The 23,140-nt window shown below is 37.9% G+C and overlaps 1 protein-coding gene across 1 annotated transcript in view; it reads right to left on the reverse strand.

Moving 5' to 3' along the window:
- arhgap24 (Rho GTPase activating protein 24) overlaps positions 1–23,140 on the reverse strand; it is a 100,900-nt gene that overhangs the window by 68,158 nt on the left and 9,602 nt on the right. The window contains exon 2 of the mRNA XM_053478050.1: positions 14,507–14,705. Coding sequence (XP_053334025.1) covers positions 14,507–14,674 — 168 coding nt within the window. The 5' untranslated portion in view covers positions 14,675–14,705. The remainder of the gene's footprint in view (positions 1–14,506; positions 14,706–23,140) is intronic.

Raw genomic sequence — 23,140 nt, forward strand, 5'->3', positions numbered from 1 at the left:
GAATAAGCGAACATTCAGTTGCGACCATTTGGTTGATGTCCAGTGCTTCGTCCCTCATGAAATAACCCTGATCACTTTTAACAGTTTCTCATAAACCAAACGCTCCACTGACACCCACTGGGCCTTACAGCTAATCCAAATCACTTTAAGATTTATTTCATGGACATAAACCCTGCCCGAGTGTTTGTGTCCATTAGCTTACCGTTTTCCCAGCACAACGCTGATTCGGGTCACGGAGGGGTTGATGAGTAACAAATCAGGCGTGTTAAATCAGCCAGAGCCGTTTGAGTGTTCACCGAACGAGCTACTCCAGGACACGGACTGGGAAATTAAGGATTATGATATCGATTGTTAACGCGCAGGTTCTACTTAATCTGCCACCCTGAATCAATATCTTGATCTGCTGTATTAGCATTTAAACCGAGCTCTGCAGTTATACAGAACTCCAGGAGGAGAACTCCCAGCGATCGAGCCGAGCAGTTTGTAGGATTAGAGAAGGTTCGAGGATTTGCAGGGAGAGCAAGAGCACGAAGGGCGTCTGGAGGTGTCTGCTTTCAGGGGGTTTGCTTTTCGGTTTTAATGACAGCTAATGCCTGTTGGAATTAACACTTTATAAATGTTTATGCAACATCAAAGGGAAAAAACAGTTTATGACACGTGATGTCTGTTGGCATAAGCGCATGTAAAAGTTTATGTAAAGTTAAAAAGCTGATGTCAAAATGGTCATACAGTATGTCACCCGTCATATCAAGTTGGGTATTCAGTTGTGCAGGTTAGTTTTGTTACTTTTAGAGGGCAAGTGCAGTGAAATGTATTACATTTTCAATTTCAGCAAAAAAAAAAAAGGGGTTTTTAAATGCCTGGACCTATAACAACTGAATAGGTTTTAATGCTTAACATTGTTTAAAAGTACTTTAATGAACACTATCCAGGTTTGTTACTCCATTTGTGATAGAAAAACATGCATTTATTCGCTAGTTATTTTCTATTCCCCCGAGAACAGCTCGCTATTGGAATGACACTTTTACCAAAATTCCCATTGTTTCAAGAACTTGTTCAATAGACAACGAATAGGGGGCTATTACTTTTAAAACTATTTAGACTAATGGTTTATAGTAAGCACCGCAAAAGACCAAAGCTTTAAACCTCCATATTACCATGACAGTTTGACCCAGGACCACCAGACTTTGCAGCCAAGCATTAGGTCTCGGCCTGGAGAGAACACTTTGGCTACTTTCTAATGCCACCAAAAGGGGCAAGTCATAAACCTCAATATCTCCCAGCTAGCCCACGACGCTAACTTTGCAACCGGGTAGAGCTTTTGGGCCTAGCGAGAATACTACACCCCCGGTGTCTCTATAGCACCACTAGGGGCAATATGTTCACAAATCCATACCGTATCTACCAAATGGGTCAACCCAAGACCGCCAAACTTTGCAGCCAAAATATTAAGAAGACCAGAGAGATGATTGTGGATCTTATTTTATAAAAAAAAAAACAAGGACCATTCACTTACCACTTACGATCGGAAATGGGACAGTAGAGACGGTCACCAGCTTCAAACTTCTTAGCCTAACTGTGACAGAAAACCTACCATGGGGTAATAATATCACCTCTGCCATAGGAAAGACCCAGCAGTGCTTCTTCTACCTGAGGAAGAGCAAAGCTTTCTCAGCGGTTTTGGGTGAACTTTTACCCTTGTGCTGTAGAGAGTGTGCTGACGTATGGACTCTTGGTGTGGTACTTCAGCTGCACTAAGGCAGAACAGTGGGTGGTGAAATCATCGGGACTAGTCTCGCACCATCTACTGTACACCACACGCTGCCTTCGTCAAATGCACAAGATCGAGTGCGATCAGCATCACCCTGCACATCATCTGTTCCAGGTACAGCCCTCAGGTAGAAGGTGCAAGTCCATACACATCAGAACCACCAGACCTCCTTCCAATGGCTGTGAGGCTGCTGAACCAGCAGTTACCCCCCCTCTCTGCCCCTGCCCCCTCCTACTCTTACATATCGTACATCACTATTACAATAATTGTGAAAATATGCACAATTCACTCACTCTCTCACTCATCTTCTATACCACTTTATCCTGTATTCAGGGTCGCGGGGGTTCCTGGAGCCTATCGCATAAGGCTTAGGGCACAAGGCAGGGTACATCCTCTACAGGGTCCCAATCCATCGCAGGGCACACACACACTCCGGGCAATTTGGGAACACCAATTAGCCTAACCTGCATATCTTTAGACTGTGGGAGGAAACCGGAGTACCCGGAGGAAACCCACCAAGCACAGGGAGAACATGCAAACTCCATGCACACAGAGGCAGGAATCGAGCCTGGCCGGGAATCGAACCCGGACCCTGGAGGTGCAATGCGACAGTGCTAACCACTACACAATAATTCATATCCGTAAAGCTTTATGAAATATCCATAAAGGTGTCATCAAAATGCACAAAATCAAACTTCATAACATCTGAAACCGTTTGAAGGAAGCTTAATAAATACAGAATCAACCATCTGTCTGATAAAATAAGGCTTTATAACTATCCATGGAGAGTAGGTGTAGTAAAAATGAACACAAACAGCTTTCATGACAGCTGATGCATGATGGGATAAAACTTTATAAATGTCCACATGGGTGACATTATAATGGGGGGGGCTTAACTGTATTACATACTGTACATTTATTAAAAAACAAAAAGATATTACAGTAAAGCTTTAATGAAGGTATATCTCAGTTTAAGTTCTTATGGAGGGTTTATCTACACCATTGCTAGGTGAAGTCTCACTGAACAACTTGTTTCTGATCCGAAAAGGATCATGTTTAAATAATGACTTGAGTAATGTGGGTTTTTTTTACCCCCTGTCTGAATGTAAATCTCCCTGCGTATAGACAAGTCTGTGAAGACTTAGAGGAGGAGATTGCTGAATATGTTTAAAAGTTCTTGGAAGGCCAGCGCTGCATACCAACGACTCCTCAGCAATAATATATGAGCTACAGGACGGCCCGTCTTCCCGCTTACATTACACTTTCTGTAGGAGTTATAGGACGGATTGTATTAAGGACATGACTTATTGTTCACCAATCTCTCAGCATTTTATATCTTGTCGAGTTTAGTGTGTTGTAAATATGTATATTCCAGGATTGTTGTACTGTTGGTGCTATAAAACAGCACTCATGTCAGATTACCAAACGTTAGGCCACGCCCCTATCCAAGTAACAAGATTACATGGATTCACAGAAAACAATACCTCTCTCATCTTTTAGACAATACACACTCAATGCAATCAGGTTTCCTTAAGCACAAGCTAGTAATCAAAAGGTGGAAGGTAACTAAGTACATTCACTGTGCATAAGTACATATTTCATATATTTTGAGTATTTAAGTTTTCAATTATTTAATTAAAAATTATTTAACTTTTTACTTTTACTCCACTACATCCAATAAACGAATATCTGTACTTTCTAATTCACTATATTTCTGCATTTCATAACCAGAGTGGTGTGTAGTATTTGAAACACCTGCTGGCTGTTATGCATAATTGCATGATTTGCCTTCCCTAATCATGTAGCAGGTGTTTGAAATCAGATGTGGAGACGACTGGATTTGGAGAGAAACGCAGAGAGACAGACTATGTGAGCTAGTGCAAGCTCAGTACATTTGAATTTGTAAGGAAATTTGAGGGTGACTACTTTTACTCAAGTACAATTGCTTTTGCTTGAGTATTATCCTAAAAAGAGTATCACTACTTTTATTCGTGTACTTTTCCCACTTCCGCAAATCTCAGATACAAAATTTCGCTAATTAACTATATTTCGATTTAAAGAAAAAATGCTTTTCATAATTTTTTTGCGCTTGATTTCTACATGCACACTACATTCATATAGAAGAATGAATAAAGGAAAAGTAACAGCAGACTTTATTTATATCTCCATTGTAAGGTATAAACATTCTTGCTAACTAGCAAACATTTTCTGCTAAACAGCTTCAAAAAACACACTCAGTCATTTCACTAGTGTTACTTTTCCTCGTAACTTGTTATATCTTAACCTCTAGCACTATGCTATTGGAATATATGAATCACTAATATGTAAAAATCTCTTTGTTAGACATATTACACATTCATGCATGATGTTTGTGGTTTTCATTGCATGTGATTAGACTTCCTTGTTTCAGGAAACATCTCAGTCAGGCATTCAGATCAAAACATTGTACAGTAACATTGCTGTTTTTCAAAATGTAGCCAGTTTTTGAAGCTAAATTTATAGCACGCTTTATAGCATTTTGAGAAAAAATAAATAAATAACCAAACTACATTGCATTTACTGTACCAAAGAGAAGTAAAGATTCAGGAGTGTGTCACATTCACGCAAAACATTGTTCTTTAGACCAGATGAAGAGGTCACATTATTAAAAAAAAACAAACAAAAAAAACGTTGCGGCTAATTTCCAGCTGTCGTGCGCGAGCCATTTGCGTGCTTTATTACAGCGAAGGTGAAGAAGAAAATGTGCAGTGAAGTTACAGACTGTTGATCACCTGCATAAATCACCTAAAATTCGCCAGGAATATTAAACACCTCATGATTCATCTCTCCTATCAAAACTTGGAACATTTCACTCCCTCTCTCTATCTCTCGTTTGCTTTTTACTTTTTTTCCGTGAAAGGATTTCTGGAGATGAGGTGTGAGGTGTTAGGTGGGTGTGACAGGCTGGAGAAAAAAAAGGTCCTTAATTATCACAGTGCTGGAGCCATGAAATGCGTAACCTCTCGGAGACGAGGCCGCGGAAAGTTCCTGTTCAGCTCAAAGAAGTGCTAACGATTGTCCTGATCCTCAGTGCCACCGTTTCATAAAAAATACACTCAATATAAAGAAGTTAGTCTGATGCATGTGTGCAAATATTGTATATCCAAGAAAAGAAATGGGAACTTCTTATCGTTTTTTTTCCTTTTGCTCTGTTCTTTTGTTAAAGACCAAATTACCTTAGATTTTTACCTTGAAGTCTCGATTATTGCCTTGAAGTCCAAGGAAGTTACCCAATCACATTCAGTATGTAAATTATTACAGGTCCACATGATGATGTTTGTCTCTTCTCTTTAATCTATTCATCATTTCTTCCTTCATTCTGTCATTTCTTTGTTCTTTTATTTACTAATTATTTGTTTTGTTCTTCCATTTTTGTTCTTTGTTCTGTCTTTCTATTTTCTTACAGTATGTACTCGTACTTTCTTTTACCTTTCTGATTTTGTATTCTTTTCTCTTATTCAATTCCTTCTTCTCTCATTTATTTTGGATTTTTTTATCTGTCTTCTATTTTCCTTCCTTCTTTCCTTCCTTTTATACTTTTAAAAATATTTTCTTCCTTCTTTCTTTCTTTTTTTCTTTCTTATTCGTTCAGAAGATATTTTTCCGCCACGCCTTGACTCAAGTAAGCATATTTAAGGCAAATTTGGCATCAGCTCCAATTCATACTGCCAGATGTGAAGCAGCTGGAACGCCATCGCACATACTCACATCGCAACACACCCTACTGTTCCAATTTAAAGTGTGTGTGTGTGTGTGTGTGTGTGTGTGTATTGTGGTAAAGAATGTCCATGCCAAAGAAGTCCCCTGCCCACGTACATCCTGTGCATCCTTACTTGACCTTTGACCCCAGAAGATGCCATTCACTGAATTCCAGACGTCATAGACACAGAACACGATCTGTACACAAACAGAGGGCGAGACGTTTCATCTCTCAGTGACGCCACAGCCACGGAAACTCAATATGTACAAGTACTGCGTTATTAACCTCTACTGTATTCACTGCATCTGTAAATCACATCTTATCTTTCTTTTATTCATTCTTCCTTTCTCTTCGTTCTTTTTTTAAAAACTTTATCATTACTTTTGGTTTCTGGAGGGCAGAGCTACACACAAACTTTGTGATGTCACTAACTAAGGTCCAGTTCAACCAATCACATTCAGTATGTAAATTATTCCAGGATCACATGACGTTTCTTTTTACTTTTTAATGTGTTTTCTTTCCAGTTCTGTATCTCCATTTATAATGCATTCTTTTGTCCGTTTAAAGATCTTTGTTTTGTTTATTTTTATTTTGTTTTCTTTGTACCTTCTTTTTTCTGTTCTGTTTTCTGTATTCTGTTCTGTCCTTTGACTCCTCTTTTTTGTTTCTTATTGTATTTTACTTTCTTTCTTTCATTTATTTTCTTCTTTCCTTCCTCACTTTCATTCTTTTCTTTCTTTTTATATTTTTCCTGTCTTTCCTTTTTGTGTTTTTTTCTTTTTTATTTACTTTTCCACTTATACAGTATATTAATTTTTGCCATTCTTTCTTTTTTTCCTTCTTTTTTTATCATGTTTATCATTTATTTCTTATTTTTTTCTATTATTTTATTTCCTTATTGCAATTTGTCTTCTATTCTTGCTTTGTTTTCTATTCCTTTTTCTTTTGTTTATTTTTGTCTTTTCTTTTAGTTTTTTCTATTCTTCCTATGTTCTTTCTTTTTTACTTTTTTCCAATTTATTTCTTTGCAACTTTCTTTACTATTTCTTTCATTGTTATCATTTTTCCTTACTTTCTTTTTCCTCCCTCGCTCCCTCCCTCCCTTGCTCCCTCCCTCCCTCCCTCCTCACTTCTTCTCCTTATTTGTATTTCCCCTCAGTGGTAACAGCAGTGTTTTATTGCTTTATGCAGAAACTAAATTACAAACTTGACCTGGAATCCTGAAAGCGCTGCATCATAAATATCTGAGCGAGACGGAGGCAGCATCACTACACCATGTGAACTGTGAATACACACTGCACACACACACACACACACTGCACACACACACACACACACACTGCACACACACTGCAGCAATAACAACTTAATTACACACACTACAGACACCACAGCTATCAGAGCCATTAGGGACAGTGTTTCTGTTCCAAAAACCACACACACACACATACAGTACACACACACTCTTACACACACACACACACACACACAAACACACGCATGTCTCCTGGACGTTGTGGAGGAATGCAGTACATTGAGATCTTCAGGGATGTTCCAGTAATCCAATCCGAATGAATCCTGAACACAAGCAAGTCATCACAGCTCCGCATCCATCCTGCAAACCACACACACACACACACACACACACACACACACTTACACACGCACACACACACACACACACACACACGCACAGAGCCACGGGAACACAAAACTCCAGGCTTAGAGATGTGATTATACATGCTGTAACGCCTACATCTCACAGTCTATCCATTAGCCTAGGTCAGTGTGCATAAGTAATGGCACCCACAATCTACCTCATTTACTCATCAATACATATTTCATGGCATGGCTGTTTAAAATCGTTTCAGGGGTGGGGCTACTTCAGTGATGTCATTAAATTCGCTTGGCCGTACTGTATGTGCGTTTCTTTCTTTCGTTCTTTTTTCTTCCTTCCATTCCTTCTTCTTTTGTTACATTTTTAAAATATCTAAATTTCTTTTCTGCTCAGGTATTATTAATAATTATTCTTCAGTAGCGTTTTTTTTTTTCCTTAATTCTTGCCTTTTTATTTTATTATTTGTTTTTGCATTTTGATCCCTCGTGACTGAAGCACCGTAACTACTGGATAGTGGAAATATTAAATGTTTTTAGGCTAATATAATACTGAGGATGTTTTTTTTAACTTCAAGTAATAATAAGTGTAAATGTATACTTTTTAATGTTTACATAAATATTTAACAAAAAAAAAATATTTTAATGCTAATATAGATAATACAGACTACATTTAGAGAATTTATTCCTGAACGTTTTCAATAAAAGTGCTTTCATTTAGAAAAAAAAAAAACAACAGATGCATTATGGCTGCCTGACACCCTCCTCTGTGATTCTGGATGGCTGACCTTCAGCATGCTTTCTCTCTCTCTCTCTCTCTCTCTCTCTCACGCACATACACGCACACACACACACACACACACACATGATGGAAAAGTGGCTGATGCTGGTGATCTGGGCAGAGACGTGTTTGAACAGGCTGAGATGCAAACGAAGAAATGGAGAAGCAATACAATGGGAAAAAAAGAAAAGACACGGAGGAATAAAGATGACTCGGAAAAAGGCAGTTTATAAATTGTGTAACTGTTAGAGGATCACATTCTGTTTTAATCATACAAGTTTAACTTAAATACTGATTTGTATTGCACTTTATTTCTCACAAACAAGCTTTACAGAAAGCCGTAGGCGGCGCTGTTTTGGAAACTAATCAACGACAAGTGCGGTGTGATGAATTGGAGGCTACTGTTGTCACCTTGAATATTTTCCTTTAGTGTTTTATTCCTCTTATACAACCAGTACAACAACACTGCCTATTTTTTGTCCATTTCCAACTAAACAGACATAATCTCACTAGTCTCTCTCTCTCTCTCTCTCTCTCTTTCTCTCCTTTTCTCTTTTAGCTATTGGGGGGGAAAAAACTTGAAGCTTTACCTCTGACTGTTTGAAAGTTTCTGCCCCTGGATAATCCCTCTGTAAATATTAAATAAGCAAAATCACTCGTCATGTCGTATGTCCCTGTAAATGAACTGTTGCTATAGAAACCATAACGTATCAGAAAGAACACATTAATGTAAACCTGCATGACTGTCAAACCTGCTGCTCCAGAAAATTAATCAACACATTCTGACCAATCAGGATCCACAATTCAACAGCACTGTGGTTGATAAAATATACAATAACATACAAAAAATTAAAAACACATGTCTTTCCCAGAAATGTGGCTTTTAGTCGGCGGGTCTGTCTTTAATCTCTCCTGCGCTGGACAAGGAGGAAAACAGCCGTCTCTTTGATTCCCGACATGAAAACGGCTGACTCATGTGTGCTGGGCAGTTCTCTTTTTTTTCCCCGGTTAGAAGTTCTGATTCTGTTAATTTTCCATCTGATACCGAACATCTGCCTGGAAATTAGGGCTGGATCACGACCAGCAGCTGCGACAGAGTGAGAGAGAGAAAGCAACCTTCATCACGCTCGTCTCTCCGGAAAAAGCTGAAATGACAGGACGTGACTGGACGCGAGTCGTCTGGCCTTCGGCTCATCGGGAATACAAAAGAGTCAAAGAGAGCTAATGCTGCTAATGCTGCTAACTCTGCTAATGCTGATGCTTTTTTTTATGGGATGTTTGTGCAGCAGATTTATCCAAGTGCTCTTCTAAACTAACAGCCCATAAACTTTCACTGGGCTTCTTCTGTACGTACATGTGTATGCCTTGATTTTAACTAATCGAATATTTTATACGGTTAAAGGCAGAATCAGAGCCACATTTTGAAATATGTTGTTTTTCTTTCCATTTTTTTTTTGTTTACTCCATTAACACCAAATTAAATTTAGTTGAAGTGGGTAATGAAAGCCTACGTAGACTGTTGCCAAAATTTAACCTAGAACTACAGTGCTGAATTAGCCAGCTAGATAAGAATCCAATAGATCTCAGAGCTGTGCAGGTGATAACATTAAAACATAACCGATTATGCAAAAATCTTTGTTGTCAATCTTTTGTCTGTTGATTGTTTAAGTAAAGTGAATTGGCGCAGTGGTAAAGTGCTCGCCCTATCATCTGGAGATCGCTGGTTCGATTCCCGGGTGATGATGTGACCTCTCACAGCTGGAGGTCTAGAGAGAGCTGATTGGCCGAGCTCTCTCAGAGGGGCGGGATGAGAGGTACTTAGTGCTCCCACATTAATCACGGCTCCACAGCCAATCAGGGGCGACTGTGACCTCGCGCACGTGGAAATAGCGGATAGCTTTTTCCCCCCGAGTGTGTTACTCCGCCCCTAACGGTGCGTGGGCAAGCAGTTCGAAAAGATGCGGTCGGCTGATGTCACGCGGTTCGGAGGAAACACGTGATAGTCTTCGGCTCTCTCGGCTGAGTGTTAGTAGTAGCCTTAATGTGGAGCCCCCTAGTGATGGGGAGGAATTGGACACCACTAAATTAGGGAGAAAATCAGAAAAAAACTGTACTTTTGTTTTGCAAAGTCTTTGTGTAAGAAAAGTAATCAATACCTTCTGACCCATGGGTCAGAATGGGTTTTATCAGAAAATGCAAATTCTATAAAGAGGTTAAAATTCTATACAGTGCTGTAAGTTGTGTAAAATTACAATTTGTCGTAGCAATTCCTAATTGTTCCATGTACAAGGTGAGAATAACGGGAATTTTTGAAATGCGTATTGGTAGCCATTAGCAGATTATTGCCATTAGCAGGTTAAAAACAGTAGTCAGGGACACCGTCTTTACCTGTGGTGCCTCATTGTCTGATTTCCATTAGGTTTCATTCATTGTCCTTGAATAGCAGCATCTGTGTTTGCTCTGCATTTCAGCCTGCATCCATCTGTCTCGCTCAAGCTGTCTGCTCGTCAAACATCTGAGATCACCTAAGAGAGTCATTTGTTTTCTTACAATGCTATTTGTAATAATTACACGTCTCTTCCTTCTGGTCACAGATCCTCTCCTCTGTCGGTGCTCTGCTGAAAAAAAACAACAACGTAACAATCCAGTAGGAAAATACTTTAGTGGTTTCCACCAGAACGCAGTAGGGCCTTTTTCATGGGTAGATCGTTATCTTTTAGAATAAATTATTGTATATGATTGGCCGGCGACACACGGGCGTAGTGGTTAGCATTGTCGCCTTGCACCTCCAGGGTCTGGGTTCGATTCCCGCCTCGGGATTGTGTGCACGGAGTTTGCATGTTCTTTACGTGCTTGCTGGGTTTCCTCCGGGTACTCTGGTTTCCTCCCACAGTCCAAAGAAATACATATTAAGCTAATTGGCGTTCCTAAATTGCCCGTAGTGTGTGAATAAGCATGTGAATGTTTACGAGAGATCCATAGACATAAAATGCAAAAATACAGTACACTGATAATCACCACTGGCCTCCACGGTCCCTAGTTGGACTACAGAGGTTCCTAGATGGATGGATGGATGGATAGATATGATAAGCCATGAAGAACAATTAGGAACAACAGAATCCAATAAACTACCATTAGAGACAACCAAAAATCCATCAGACCCCATCAGACACCAGAATGGAGAACCTAGTGGTTCTAATGGGTGTTGACTGTTAATGAGCTGAAGGGCTGGACTTTAAAAACACTGAAATATGTAAGTTATTTGCTTGTTAGGTCACTAAAAACCATGCTTTGCTCATGCTTTGCTCATGCTTTGCTCATATATTTTGCTAATTACTGTATGCCTCCTTAATTCCTTTTTCTTTTCTTTTCAAGGTCACAAACATTTCACTGTGTATCATACTGTATATGGTGGTGTATACCAAATAACATTTGAATTTGAATCATGTGCATTAATCCATTTCCAGAGTATTTTTTTTTTTTTTGTAAATAAAATAAGTATTATTATAGAAATCATTAGCATTAACACACTGTCTGGAAAAAGTCACTGAGGTACTACATTTAGCTAGCTGTTTTCTTAGTGGTGTTAGGATTTAGCAAGCTCTAATCTAGCTAATTCACTAGTCTAGGGTCCAACCTTATGTAAGCTGAAAGACCAGCGACTGCCAGATTGTTAGCTGGCTTGGTAGCAAGTTTGGCTTCCCACACAACTAAAATGGTTTGTAGATACAGCTAGCAACAACAGTCTAGCTAGTTTGGTATTCTGATAAACTGGTAATTCACTGCTGCCAAATTAGCGTACACAACAGTGGCTAACTTGTTCAGTTAAACAGTTTACCGCGGTCCATTTTTAAATGTTAATTTAGCAAATAGTCTAGCTTGTTCACATGTCAGGGATCCATCCACAGTCGAAGCTAATAAGCTAGCGCTTGTTGAGTTAGGTTAAACACAGCAAATCCAAAGTTGGATAACTACAGTTTTAATACAATAGTAGAAGCTTTTTTTATGGAACAATGATTGTTATTTATAGCTTGTTGGATGGTTTAACCAGTTAGCTAAGACGCTTATCAATTATGAAGTGATTTATTATTATTATTATTATTATTATTATTAAAGGTCTTTTGTGTGAATAAAATTAATTACTCAATCCCAAGTTTGTGTTATTAGCATAATTATTTTCTCCACAGCATTGCTAAAACAAGCACAGTGTTAGACGCAGTCACGCTAACAACAATCCCTCTTTTTCTCTCTCTCTCTCTCTCTCTCTCTCTTTTAATCTCAGCCTCTGCTTCAAATTATTTTGCTAATCGTCTTTGCAGTGGTTATCGTGGCTTTCTTACTTCTGCTTTTTTCTTTTTTTTCACTAGAGACCCCAAAGGCACTGTGGCTTCTTGAGTCATGTGGAAGAACTTAGAACGAGCATTCGAACAATATCCATGAGCTTAGCGTACCATCAAAGGCTGTTCCTAACCCACACTATTTAGCTTTCTGTCCACTCCGCGTTCCGCTGGAAAGCGTCAACGCTACTGTGGGGGAAAAAATCAATCCGAAAAGCAACAGGGATGTGTTTCCAGCTGCTCGACCTGCCCAGAAAATGTTTTTCACTTGTGTTTTTGAACATTTAGAACTGTGTCATGGCAGTTTAGGGGGATTTCTCTGAGCCAGCGTTCACTGAGTCACGCGCAGATGGAAAAACATCTAGCCGTTAGTGGGCAGGTGATTCTGTTTGGACTGGCATACGGTAGTTGTTGTGTATGGAGGAGAGGAAGGATGTAACGGAGACGGTGGTTCAGTAGAGTGGAGTGTGCAAATTTTAAAATAAAACATACAAAAGGTACAAATATGACCATGAAAACTGGGACTACGCCTAGGAACTGGAGCTAATGCTAATGCTAATGCCAACACACACTACAAACTGAACAAAATGGGAACCTTACCAAAACGGACCGGCAAACGGACGCAAGACAAATAAATCAACTCAAACAAGCATCATTTATGTGGACAAGCTAATCAACTTAATGCGGTTTAGATGAATATTATTACAACTATGTGACTATTGTAGTGTGTGTGTGTGTGTGTGTGTGTGTGTGTGGAAATTTAGTCTCTTAATGAACATATTTCTTTTAGTTTATTTTTCCTTTAAGGTGTGCAATCGCTGCTATAGTGATGGGGTCATTCATACATGATTTATGGAAGGAGTCTAGTATCAGAGATAAAGAGCCTCTTCAGGACAATCCAGGAGTTTACACATGACAAGGTGGGATTACTTTGTCATTCATTTCAAGGGACATAATTGCAAACATGTACAACTTCTAGGATGGAAACGGTAAGAAAACATGCTTTCCAGTCACTGCATAATTATCCTGTAATCCTCAAACTAAACTATCGAGCCCCAATTTCTTCATATTAAACTATGGGGATTAAATGTAGTTCTTTACACATTTTTTTATTATTAAAAATAATTCTAGTTAGCTATCTATAATAAACAGTTTATCTTTTTTTATTGATTAAAACGTATATTTTTGTTTCTTGTTTACTTAAAGTTGGGCAAATGACAGTTTTTTTATTGATGTAACCAGCTACAATGTTACTAATGCTCAGTATTTGAAGCTGTTTCGAGCAGCTCTGGCCAAGATGGCCGACTTCCGAGGAAAGAAACAGACCTGAAATAAACTTGATTTATATCTCTGAGGTTTTTGCGGTCCCGTTTGAGAGATTGGTTCTCCGTGTGCTTCCTGTTTTACTCCCAGTGGTGGTTCTTCTGCAGATCTTTTCAGATGCAGAGTCCACGAGTCCCTGAAGACATTAAGCTCATGAAGCGCTGCTGCTGACAGGAAGTTCTCAAGTCTTTAGATTTTAGCCATTTTAGGAGCGAATTTTAGAAAATAAAATTGTTTTTTTTAAGACATATTAATCAGCGGGTGATCTTTTATGATTTGAGAAACCGGACTCAAGCTAAGTTTGTGAAACATGCTAACTCACACACACACACACACACACACACACACACACACTCCTTGTACGCACCATAATTAGAAAATAAAATTTTTGTATTAGGTAAAACACTCCACAATAATGTTGTGCTGAAAGTGGGCGTGGTCACTCGGATCTAGCCCATGCTAAAAGTCTGTCAAGCTTCCTCACCAGCTCATCGCTACACTCAGCTTCCAAAGCGTTAAATTTTAAGAATGCCATATATTTTATAATGCCACATAAGCCACATAATTTTATAATGCCACATACGCCTAGGTAGCATCGCATAGCTAGCTGCATTGCATTCTGGGACTTTGAGTCCAGCAACATCTCCACTCCTTTTACACTGGATTTCTCAATAATGTGACATTAAACGTGACTGGGGGAAAAAAAAAAGAGTGAGAATAGACTTTTTGTTTTTTTAGGAACTAGGAGTCACTGAGTGTGTTTTAAGAACATTTCGGCTCCCACACACTCAGACAAGAAAAAGGAACATCGTAGGATGAGATTAATCCCAAATCACTGCTCAGTCTGGAGGTAAACCCGAGGTTACTCTCTCAACACCTTCAATGCGCTGGGTGTCTAGTATCAGCTTCGTGTGTGTGTTTTTTGTGTGAATGTCACTCACCAGTGCCTTGCTCTCATCCTCGTCTTTATAATAGTACAGTTGTTCTCCCCGCAGCACAAACCAGCGCGAGTACCATGTTTTGACGAAGCCGCCCTGCTTCCTGAGCCAACCACAGCGCAGCACCTTCTGCTGGGGGGCGACGCCCATGGTGCACGCATGGTCCTCCATCTCCTCCACTCCACAGTCACACACTCACACACTGGAGGAGAGAAAGAGAGAGAGAGACATAATATAGGCGTGAAGAATACACAGACACACATATGTGCTACAGTACAGGTTACTGTTTGTGTGAAATTCAAAGTGAGTATAATGAAGCTATTCATAGCAAATTCATTAGCAAATTTTCCACAAAATTCCCAGACGACAAGTAAAACACACAAACATACAAACAAAATGAAAACTCTGACAGTTAACATCTGGCCCCCTGACTAAACATCAGCCTTTTACCATAAATTATGGAATAGCACACCTACCGTAAATATCCTAATACACAACTTCACTAGCGATAGCACTACAAGAAATAAATAAATATCATACTCCAAAAATTATGGTAATTCTGTCTATATCTGAGTCTCATCCCCGCTGGGACAGAAGCAGGAATCAGCGCTCATGATTATTCGGGGATTTGCTAAGTCACACCAAACGTCACGTCTCCTTCATGTCCTCATTATCTTTAGAGGTCAGGGGTTTGAAGTAAATCTCAGTTTCACTTTATTTCTCTCTCAGGCGCCATTAGAAATTCTGAAAGAACCTGAAAGAGCAACCAGTTCTAAAGCATGTCAAAAAAATTCTCCCTTCGGGTTTGACTTTGAAAAGAACACTTTAGAAACGTATTTGCTTGATGTGAAGTCGAAAAAAATGGAACGGATCCGATCTACACGCTTAGAGATACATACAGGCAAAGGTCCGGGCTTGGGATTTGAACCTGCATTCGAGTTACCGCAGAAGTGGGAAGTGGGACACCAGAACCCGGAATTTCTGTCATTCAGTTCGTTCTCACCTTTTTGGTTAGTTTGTGTGCAATGAGATACATTTTGTTTCCATGTTTGGTTAATTGGAAACATGAGATACAAGTGGGTTACGTGTTTTGGGTTAATTGAAAACATGAGATACATTTCGTTCCCATGCTTTGGTTCATTTGTACACAAGATAAAAGTAGGTCCCACATTGTGGTTAATTTGTAAATATGAGAAATAATTAGTCCACATTTTTTGGTTAATCCATGAACATGAGATACAATTTATTCACAAATTTTGGTTAGTTCATGAACATGAGATACAATTTATTCACAAATTTTGGTTAATCCATGAACGAGATACAATTTATTCACAAATTTTGGTTAATCCATGAACATGAGATACAATTTATTCACAAATTTTGGTTAATCCATGAACATGAGATACAATTTATTCACAAATTTTGGTTAATCCATGAACATGAGATACAATTTATTCACAAATTTTGGTTAATCCATGAACATGAGATACCATTTCTTCACAAATTTTGGTGAGTTCATGAACATGAGATACAATTTATTTACAAATTTTGGTTAGTTCATGAACATGAGATACAATTTATTCACAAATTTTGGTTAATCCATGAACATGAAATACAATTTATTCACAAATTTTGGTTAATCCATGAACATGAGATACAATTTATTCACAAATTTTGGTTAGTTCATGAACATGAGATACAATTTATTCACAAATTTTGGTTAATCCATGAACATGAGATACAATATATTCACAAATTTTGGTTAATCCATGAACATGAGATACAATTTATTCACAAATTTTGGTTAATCCATGAACATGAGATACAATTTATTCACAAATTTTGGTTAATCCATGAACATGAGATACAATTTATGTTCATGGACATGAGATACCATTTCTTCACAAATTTTGGTGAGTTCATGAACATGAGATACAATTTATTCACAAATTTTGGTTAATCCATGAACATGAGATACAATTTATTCACAAATTTTGGTTAATCCATGAACATGAGATACAATTTATTCACAAATTTTGGTTAATCCATGAACATAAGATACAATTTATTCACAAATTTTGGTTAATCCATGAACATGAGATACAATTTATTCACAAATTTTGGTTAATCCATGAACATGAGATACAATTTATTCACAAATTTTGGTTAATCCATGAACATGAGATACAATTTATGTTCATGGACATGAGATATAATTTATTCACAAATTTTGGTTAGTTCATGAACATGAGATACAATTTATTCACAAATTTTGGTTAATCCATGAACATGAGATACAATTTATTCACAAATTTTGGTTAATCCATGAACATGAGATACAATTTATGTTCATGGACATGAGATACAATTTATTCACAAATTTTGGTTAGTTCATGAACATGAGATACAATTTATTCACAAATTTTGGTTAATCCATGAACATGAGATACAATTTGTTCCTCGGTTTGTGTTCATTTTCCCACACAACGCTTCATCACACAATCCTGTTGTTGATTATTTCCCTGTTACTGCTCAACACAATGTTCTACTCCCTACTTCATCTCCTGACGGATCATAGAACCTTATCACACACTGTTAAGCTTGACTTGGTTTGCTACATGTTGTGTAGTTCTGCAGCTGTTCTCTACACTCCGTTTGGGACACAGCCCACTTCCAGAGGCAGTTCAGGTCGTCTTACATTCATCTCGTCTCAGGCCAACAGACTGACGTTACTGAGTGTGCAGCAACTTGCAGATGTGTTGAAAACTAAGACCGTGTTCTTGTAATGTTCCCCTCAGGGGGTGTAAAGGGAACTCCACAGAGGTTTGTAGGGTTCTCATGTCAATCACTTAAACAAAGCGTAAACAGACCCTAATCTGTTCTCGGAACGCTCGGAGACTCTGTCACGCGATTAGCTGTCATTTAACAGTTAGTGCAGATGTGTTGCCACGTTGTCACCAGTCTCAAAGTAAAAAAGTAGGAGTGTGTGCATGTGTGTGTGTGTGTGTGCGTGTGTGTCTGAGTGATGACTCGAGGGGTCTTTGATAGACTCCAGATATTCTAGTTTAAGGGCACAGTTCCATGCATCTGTCCAACAAGTGCATGGCTGCGGTGAGGTGCACGTCTGCGACTGTCTTTAATCTTATATTGCTTTTCCTGACACACACACACACACACACACACATATATATATATTGATGTGTATCCTCTCAGTCTACCCATTCTTCTTTCTTACTTTCTCTTGCTCTTTCTCCATCTGTCTCTATCCTCCCTCTTTCATCCCTCTATCTCAGTATGAGTGTGTTGCACTTGGTGTGTGTCCCCATGCAGACGCTATTCCTGCTGTGCCAAGTCTCCATCTTGGTGATTAATCACCGCTATATACAGATCTATGGAGAGGCCGAGACGTCACCTCTCTCTCTCTGTCTCTCTCTGTCTCTCTCTCTTTCTCTCTCTCTCTCTCTGTCTCTGTCTCTCTCTGTCTCTCTCTCTCTCAGGGCCCATAAGAGCTGATTAAATGTCCCACAACCCACACAGTGACTTTATTAGGACGCAGTGAGTTTTAGAGCGTAGAACGAGACGTGACAGAGGAGGACACAGCGATTGATGATCTTCTCTTATACAGATCTGCTGTTTCCTAATGAGAGTTGAAAATGATGAGTCTGTCGATTGACGACTAAGTTCGTTTAGTAAATTGATTTGTTCAGATTTGTTCACTGATTCATTCAGCTTCACAGTTTCCCCAAATGCGTGTGATCATGCCTTTTTCCAAAGCAGACAGAGGATGAAGCTAAAAAAGCTGTTTATTGTCCTACCTTATAATAACGGCTCAGAACAGGTCTCATTAAACGGAAATGATTCACTAAACAACAGAGAGTCTCTGTAATGACAGAAAATTTAATTGATTCAAACCCTGAAAAAAAAATGGAGAATCTGTGTAATAACCAAAAGATTCACTGAGTCAAACACTGACATACTGAATCATAATCCTGGCCAAATGATTCATTAAATAAATCATATCTGCGTTTGAACATGAAGTCTTTGTCTGTTTAATAATTCAGGCTCAAGTCTCTCTGAATCTTTAAGTGGCCACTTCATGTGGAGTGGAATGGAAACGATTGTGTCTGACACAGGATTTACACACACACACACACACACACACACACACACACACACACACACCAACATTGCAGACAAATCCTCTTAAAGCCTGGTGCCACTTCAGACATCATTTGTCTTTCTGACATAAGCCTATGTGTGTGTGTGTGTGTGTGTGTGTGTGTGTGTGTGAATCCAGTCTCAGACACCATATTCATCATTAAACATCATAAATAAACAATGCAGCACAGCAGGCTCTCAAGGAACCGAGTATTCAACGTACTTTACACTTTAACATAATGGAAAGAGCTGAAACGGAAATAATAATAATCCTGATGAAGAATCCTGATGCCGTCCAGGCGGACGGTTCACATACATTAATTAAAAAGACACATTTAATCTTCGTTTGCTATATGGAGATGTTTATTTCACTTTTATGGAAGGAGTCTCCAGTCTCCAAGTCACATGACAAGAGGGAAACATGTTTATAGCTGCTATTACGTAAGTAAACATCAGACGTAACTATAAAAGCATAAGCATGACATGTCGGTCTTTAATCGATAAAGAATTGTAACCGTTAGGAACCTCTATAAGAATAAAACACTATGGTTATAAGAAAGGAATCCACTTTAGGTGCCACTTTACCAGGATTTTTTTTACACAAATTGTCATGCACAGTAACTAATTATCTGGTAAATGTATTGCATTGAGTAGAATACAACAGTAGAAATGGTGTTTCTAGATTCAAAATTCAAAATACCGCATGTGTAGCAATTTTGTTTGCTTGAAATATCTTAGACTCCACGCTTTTAGTCTTCAGGAAGTCAGCTCCGATTATAATTTTACAATTTTACATCCTGATACAGGATATTTCTGTGCATTGCAAGCTGAATTATTGTCTTAAATATGACACCAGGCACACACCCAATTTGTTTAGATTAAACTACAGTAATAGCCACCTCTCTTCATCATTTGGGGGCAAAAAAATGCAAATATTTCTCCCTAGAGCATGGTGCATTTCTTTTTTTGCTCAATAAGACATTTATCATGCTTGAATTCACAAAAGCCATTTTCTTCACACACTGCTTGTCATTCTAATGGAGGAATAAATAAAAAAAAAATAGAGGGAAGGTATTCAAAAAAGGTATTTATCAGGGTGTCTGGAAGTCGACTGATATGTAGGTGAAATATTATTAATGTCTGGATGACATCAATTATTGGTCAATTCCACAAAACCTACACTATAAACTTACCACTGTAAAATCAGGATTATTTTGGACATGATGCACCAGGGCTCATCATCCTACTGTAGGCGATGCGCTCCTGTCTAACACCTGCCTTAATTAAACAGACACAATGGCTTTAACTACAGCATCCTCGAGACGGAGGTACAGTATGAAGAATATGAACACCCACTTAGGTCTAAAATAGAAACGACACCATACCCGTCCTGTATGGTGAGTGAGGTGAGTGAGGAAGTGCCGAAAAAAGGGAAATGATGCTATGTTCTTATTTCACATCATCATGAGACAAGTGGTTATGAATGCTATTAAAGCGCAGCTAAGCTGTGGCGGATAAATTTAATCTTCATGGGCAGATCCTGAAACTAAATGAATAATCTAGGGCTAAAAAAAAAAAAAAATGAAAGCTATAATTTGTGGTTTATTTCGAAGCTTTAAGTTGCTGAATAGTCTATACGAGACTTACTTAAAAACTTACCTAAATAAAAGCAATTAAAAGCAAAATAATGTTTTTCACAATACTTATCCTAAGTACTGTAAATACACATTTAGATTTAGATTCAAAAGACAATGTTTATTATTATTATTATCTTAAGTTATATGTTTGGTAATGCATTTTTTATTTAAATAATACATGTTAAAATAATAACTCTTGTCAAGCATAGGAAAGAAGATTAAAGTTAGCTAGCTATCTAGTCAGGAAAGTTTCTGTAGCTTACTTAGACTGTTTGTTCCTGTAATTGTTAGGCTAGCTGCTAAATCTAGCTAGCTTGCTATGCTACAGGATAGACTGCAGGTACGTGCTAACATGAGTAACGCTAGCTTAAAGACAAGTTTATATGGTAAAAAAAAAAGGCTTTTTCTCAGAATATTTGGTAAGAAATCTTCTACAGTAGACATCGATATAAAATTAAGATAAAAGCTTGAATTTTCTAAATTTTCAGAATTTTATTGTTTTCAAAAGCTTGAAAGCAATATAGGAAAAAAAACTTTAGTAGCCAGATATTTACCAGAAATTTAAAGTAGCAAAATAAATTCGCCATACAATGTTTTTTTTATTATTATTATTGTTTTATTTCAACCACATTCTTATTTTTGGAGCGTTTTTTTTTTATTAGTTCCCTTAAAATGTATAAACAAATGAATGAAAATCTGAACTAGTTCTTAGAAAACGACACTTGACCTGTATCTAGTGTTTGTCTGGCTTTTTTTCGGCTTTACTCCTGATCAAACTCATATGGTAATTATCACTTCCCTTATAAAAGCAGAGGAATGTTAATAGCGCGTATAAACTGAACTGTCCGCTTCCTCAGATTAGAGAAGAAGGCCTGCTGACCAGCTGAGCTCCAACCTGGTGTATGTACAGATGTACAGTACTCCAATATATCACATGCTGTGTTTGGAAATCATCGTGGCCAGAGCTCATAAACACGGAGCTCACCGTCCAGCTGTTCAGCGCTTAGCTTTATTTAGTTTTAGCTGTGCTAGCGCTCTTTGATTACTCAGCATATTTACTCTCTGCATGGGAAAGTCAGCAGCCCTGCACCCGAATCCAACACCACTGTTTGACCCTGGCTTTTGTTAGGCCTTTTTTACTGCTGGGAAAATTTACGGAATTTGGCTAAATCATTTTCACAGCTTACTCAAACTCCCGTTAGCACTAACACCCATTACGTAATTAAAAGTTAATTGCTAGTTTATATAAATAGTGTGTAGGAACTGCTATGCAATCTGAACACAATCTTTAACTCTAACGTTATACTTTTTACCTTAGTTTAAAGTTAGTTTAAAGCTAAATGTGAAATGTCATCTCTGTGTATATTTGTTCACTATGCCCCCCTTTGCAAAATCTAAGTAATTTACTTTTAAAGATGATGGCATTATGATGAAAAACATGGCAGTTCTTACATATAAATCTACACATACAGCTCCGTATAAAGCTACAAATGTTAGCCATAGCATAGTAAATACATTCTTGTATTTAAATCCTTCTAGTGGCTTTTATGAACTAAAACAAATCTGCAGCGACCCATGTTGCTGGAGCACATTCATAATGGCGTAGCCTGTTGACTCGACTGTTTGAGGCTATCATACTTACACTATAGGCTAGTACAGTGTGTAAGATAAAATCCTGACGGAAAATGCAGACTAGTGATCTGGTGATGTGTGATAGTGTACAGTCAAGTAGCTCAGTTTGAGTTGAGATCTCAGGAATTCATTCAAAGATATGTTTCTACAGTATGTTTCAGTCTTTGAAAGGAGAAACAAGTTAAAATTCTTCCACATTTGTGATATTGTTATATTACCCACTCCATAATAATCCATAATAATAATCCCCTGTCTCCTACAATACTGTATATCCACAATAGGAATTGTTCTGTACATCGTAAACACAATTTCTGCACTCAGACTTTAGTTTAAATGTCTTAGATGTAACGCTATTAAACAAGTTCTATCTGGCAAGTTCTTTCTCAAGCAGAGCTAAGAATGATTCCTGCCCCAATAGGCCACTAGTAGCACTTGCTCCAGGTCCTAGGCACACTACAGTAACTCTATAAAGCTTAATAAAGCCATAAACAAGCTGATTCATTATTGGATCAACTAGATCAGGTCATCTACCATAGGAAGGTGAGAGGTACTACAACTTTTATATCTGGCAAACAGCAAAATGTCTGAAATCTTTAGGCACTTAAAAGACATAATTAGCATTTTAACGGAATTTAACAGATGAAGTGAACCTTTGTGCTGCCGGATGGAAGTCGTTTCTCCACCATGTGCTTAAACAGCAGCTATTGGGTAAAGCAAAGTCAATATGAATGACTTGTTGTTGTGTGTGAAAGTTTATGAAGTGTGTGTGTGAAGGAAATGGCAGAACAGGGCTAAGAGACTCCTGTAGCTAAAGTTCTGTCTAGCAAAACCACAGAAGTGTCTAATTTGACTCTCTTCTAACCTTTATATTCATCTTCGTAAAAATGGTTAGTTATTAAAAATTTATAATAATTAAAATTGACGAATGGAATCTATTATTTTTTTCTAAGAAATGTGGTTTTATAATTTGTACAAAATCTGTTAAATATAATTTATTAATATGGGTTAAAATCTGAATCAATACATACTGTATAAGGGAAAAAATGTGTAGTTCCTTTAAAAATTCCAAATGACAGATAAATTAATTAACAAATTAATCAATTAGTTGGGGAAGATATGTCCTTATGAATAGTTTTGATGTAAATGACTGGTGTTGGGTTATCATGGATGAAAGTACATATTTAATAATAAAAAAAAAAGGTTAATCAAA

The sequence above is a fragment of the Clarias gariepinus genome, chromosome 19 (genome assembly GCF_024256425.1).
Source record: "Clarias gariepinus isolate MV-2021 ecotype Netherlands chromosome 19, CGAR_prim_01v2, whole genome shotgun sequence".
In the NCBI taxonomy this organism is placed as follows: Eukaryota; Metazoa; Chordata; class Actinopteri; order Siluriformes; family Clariidae; genus Clarias; species Clarias gariepinus.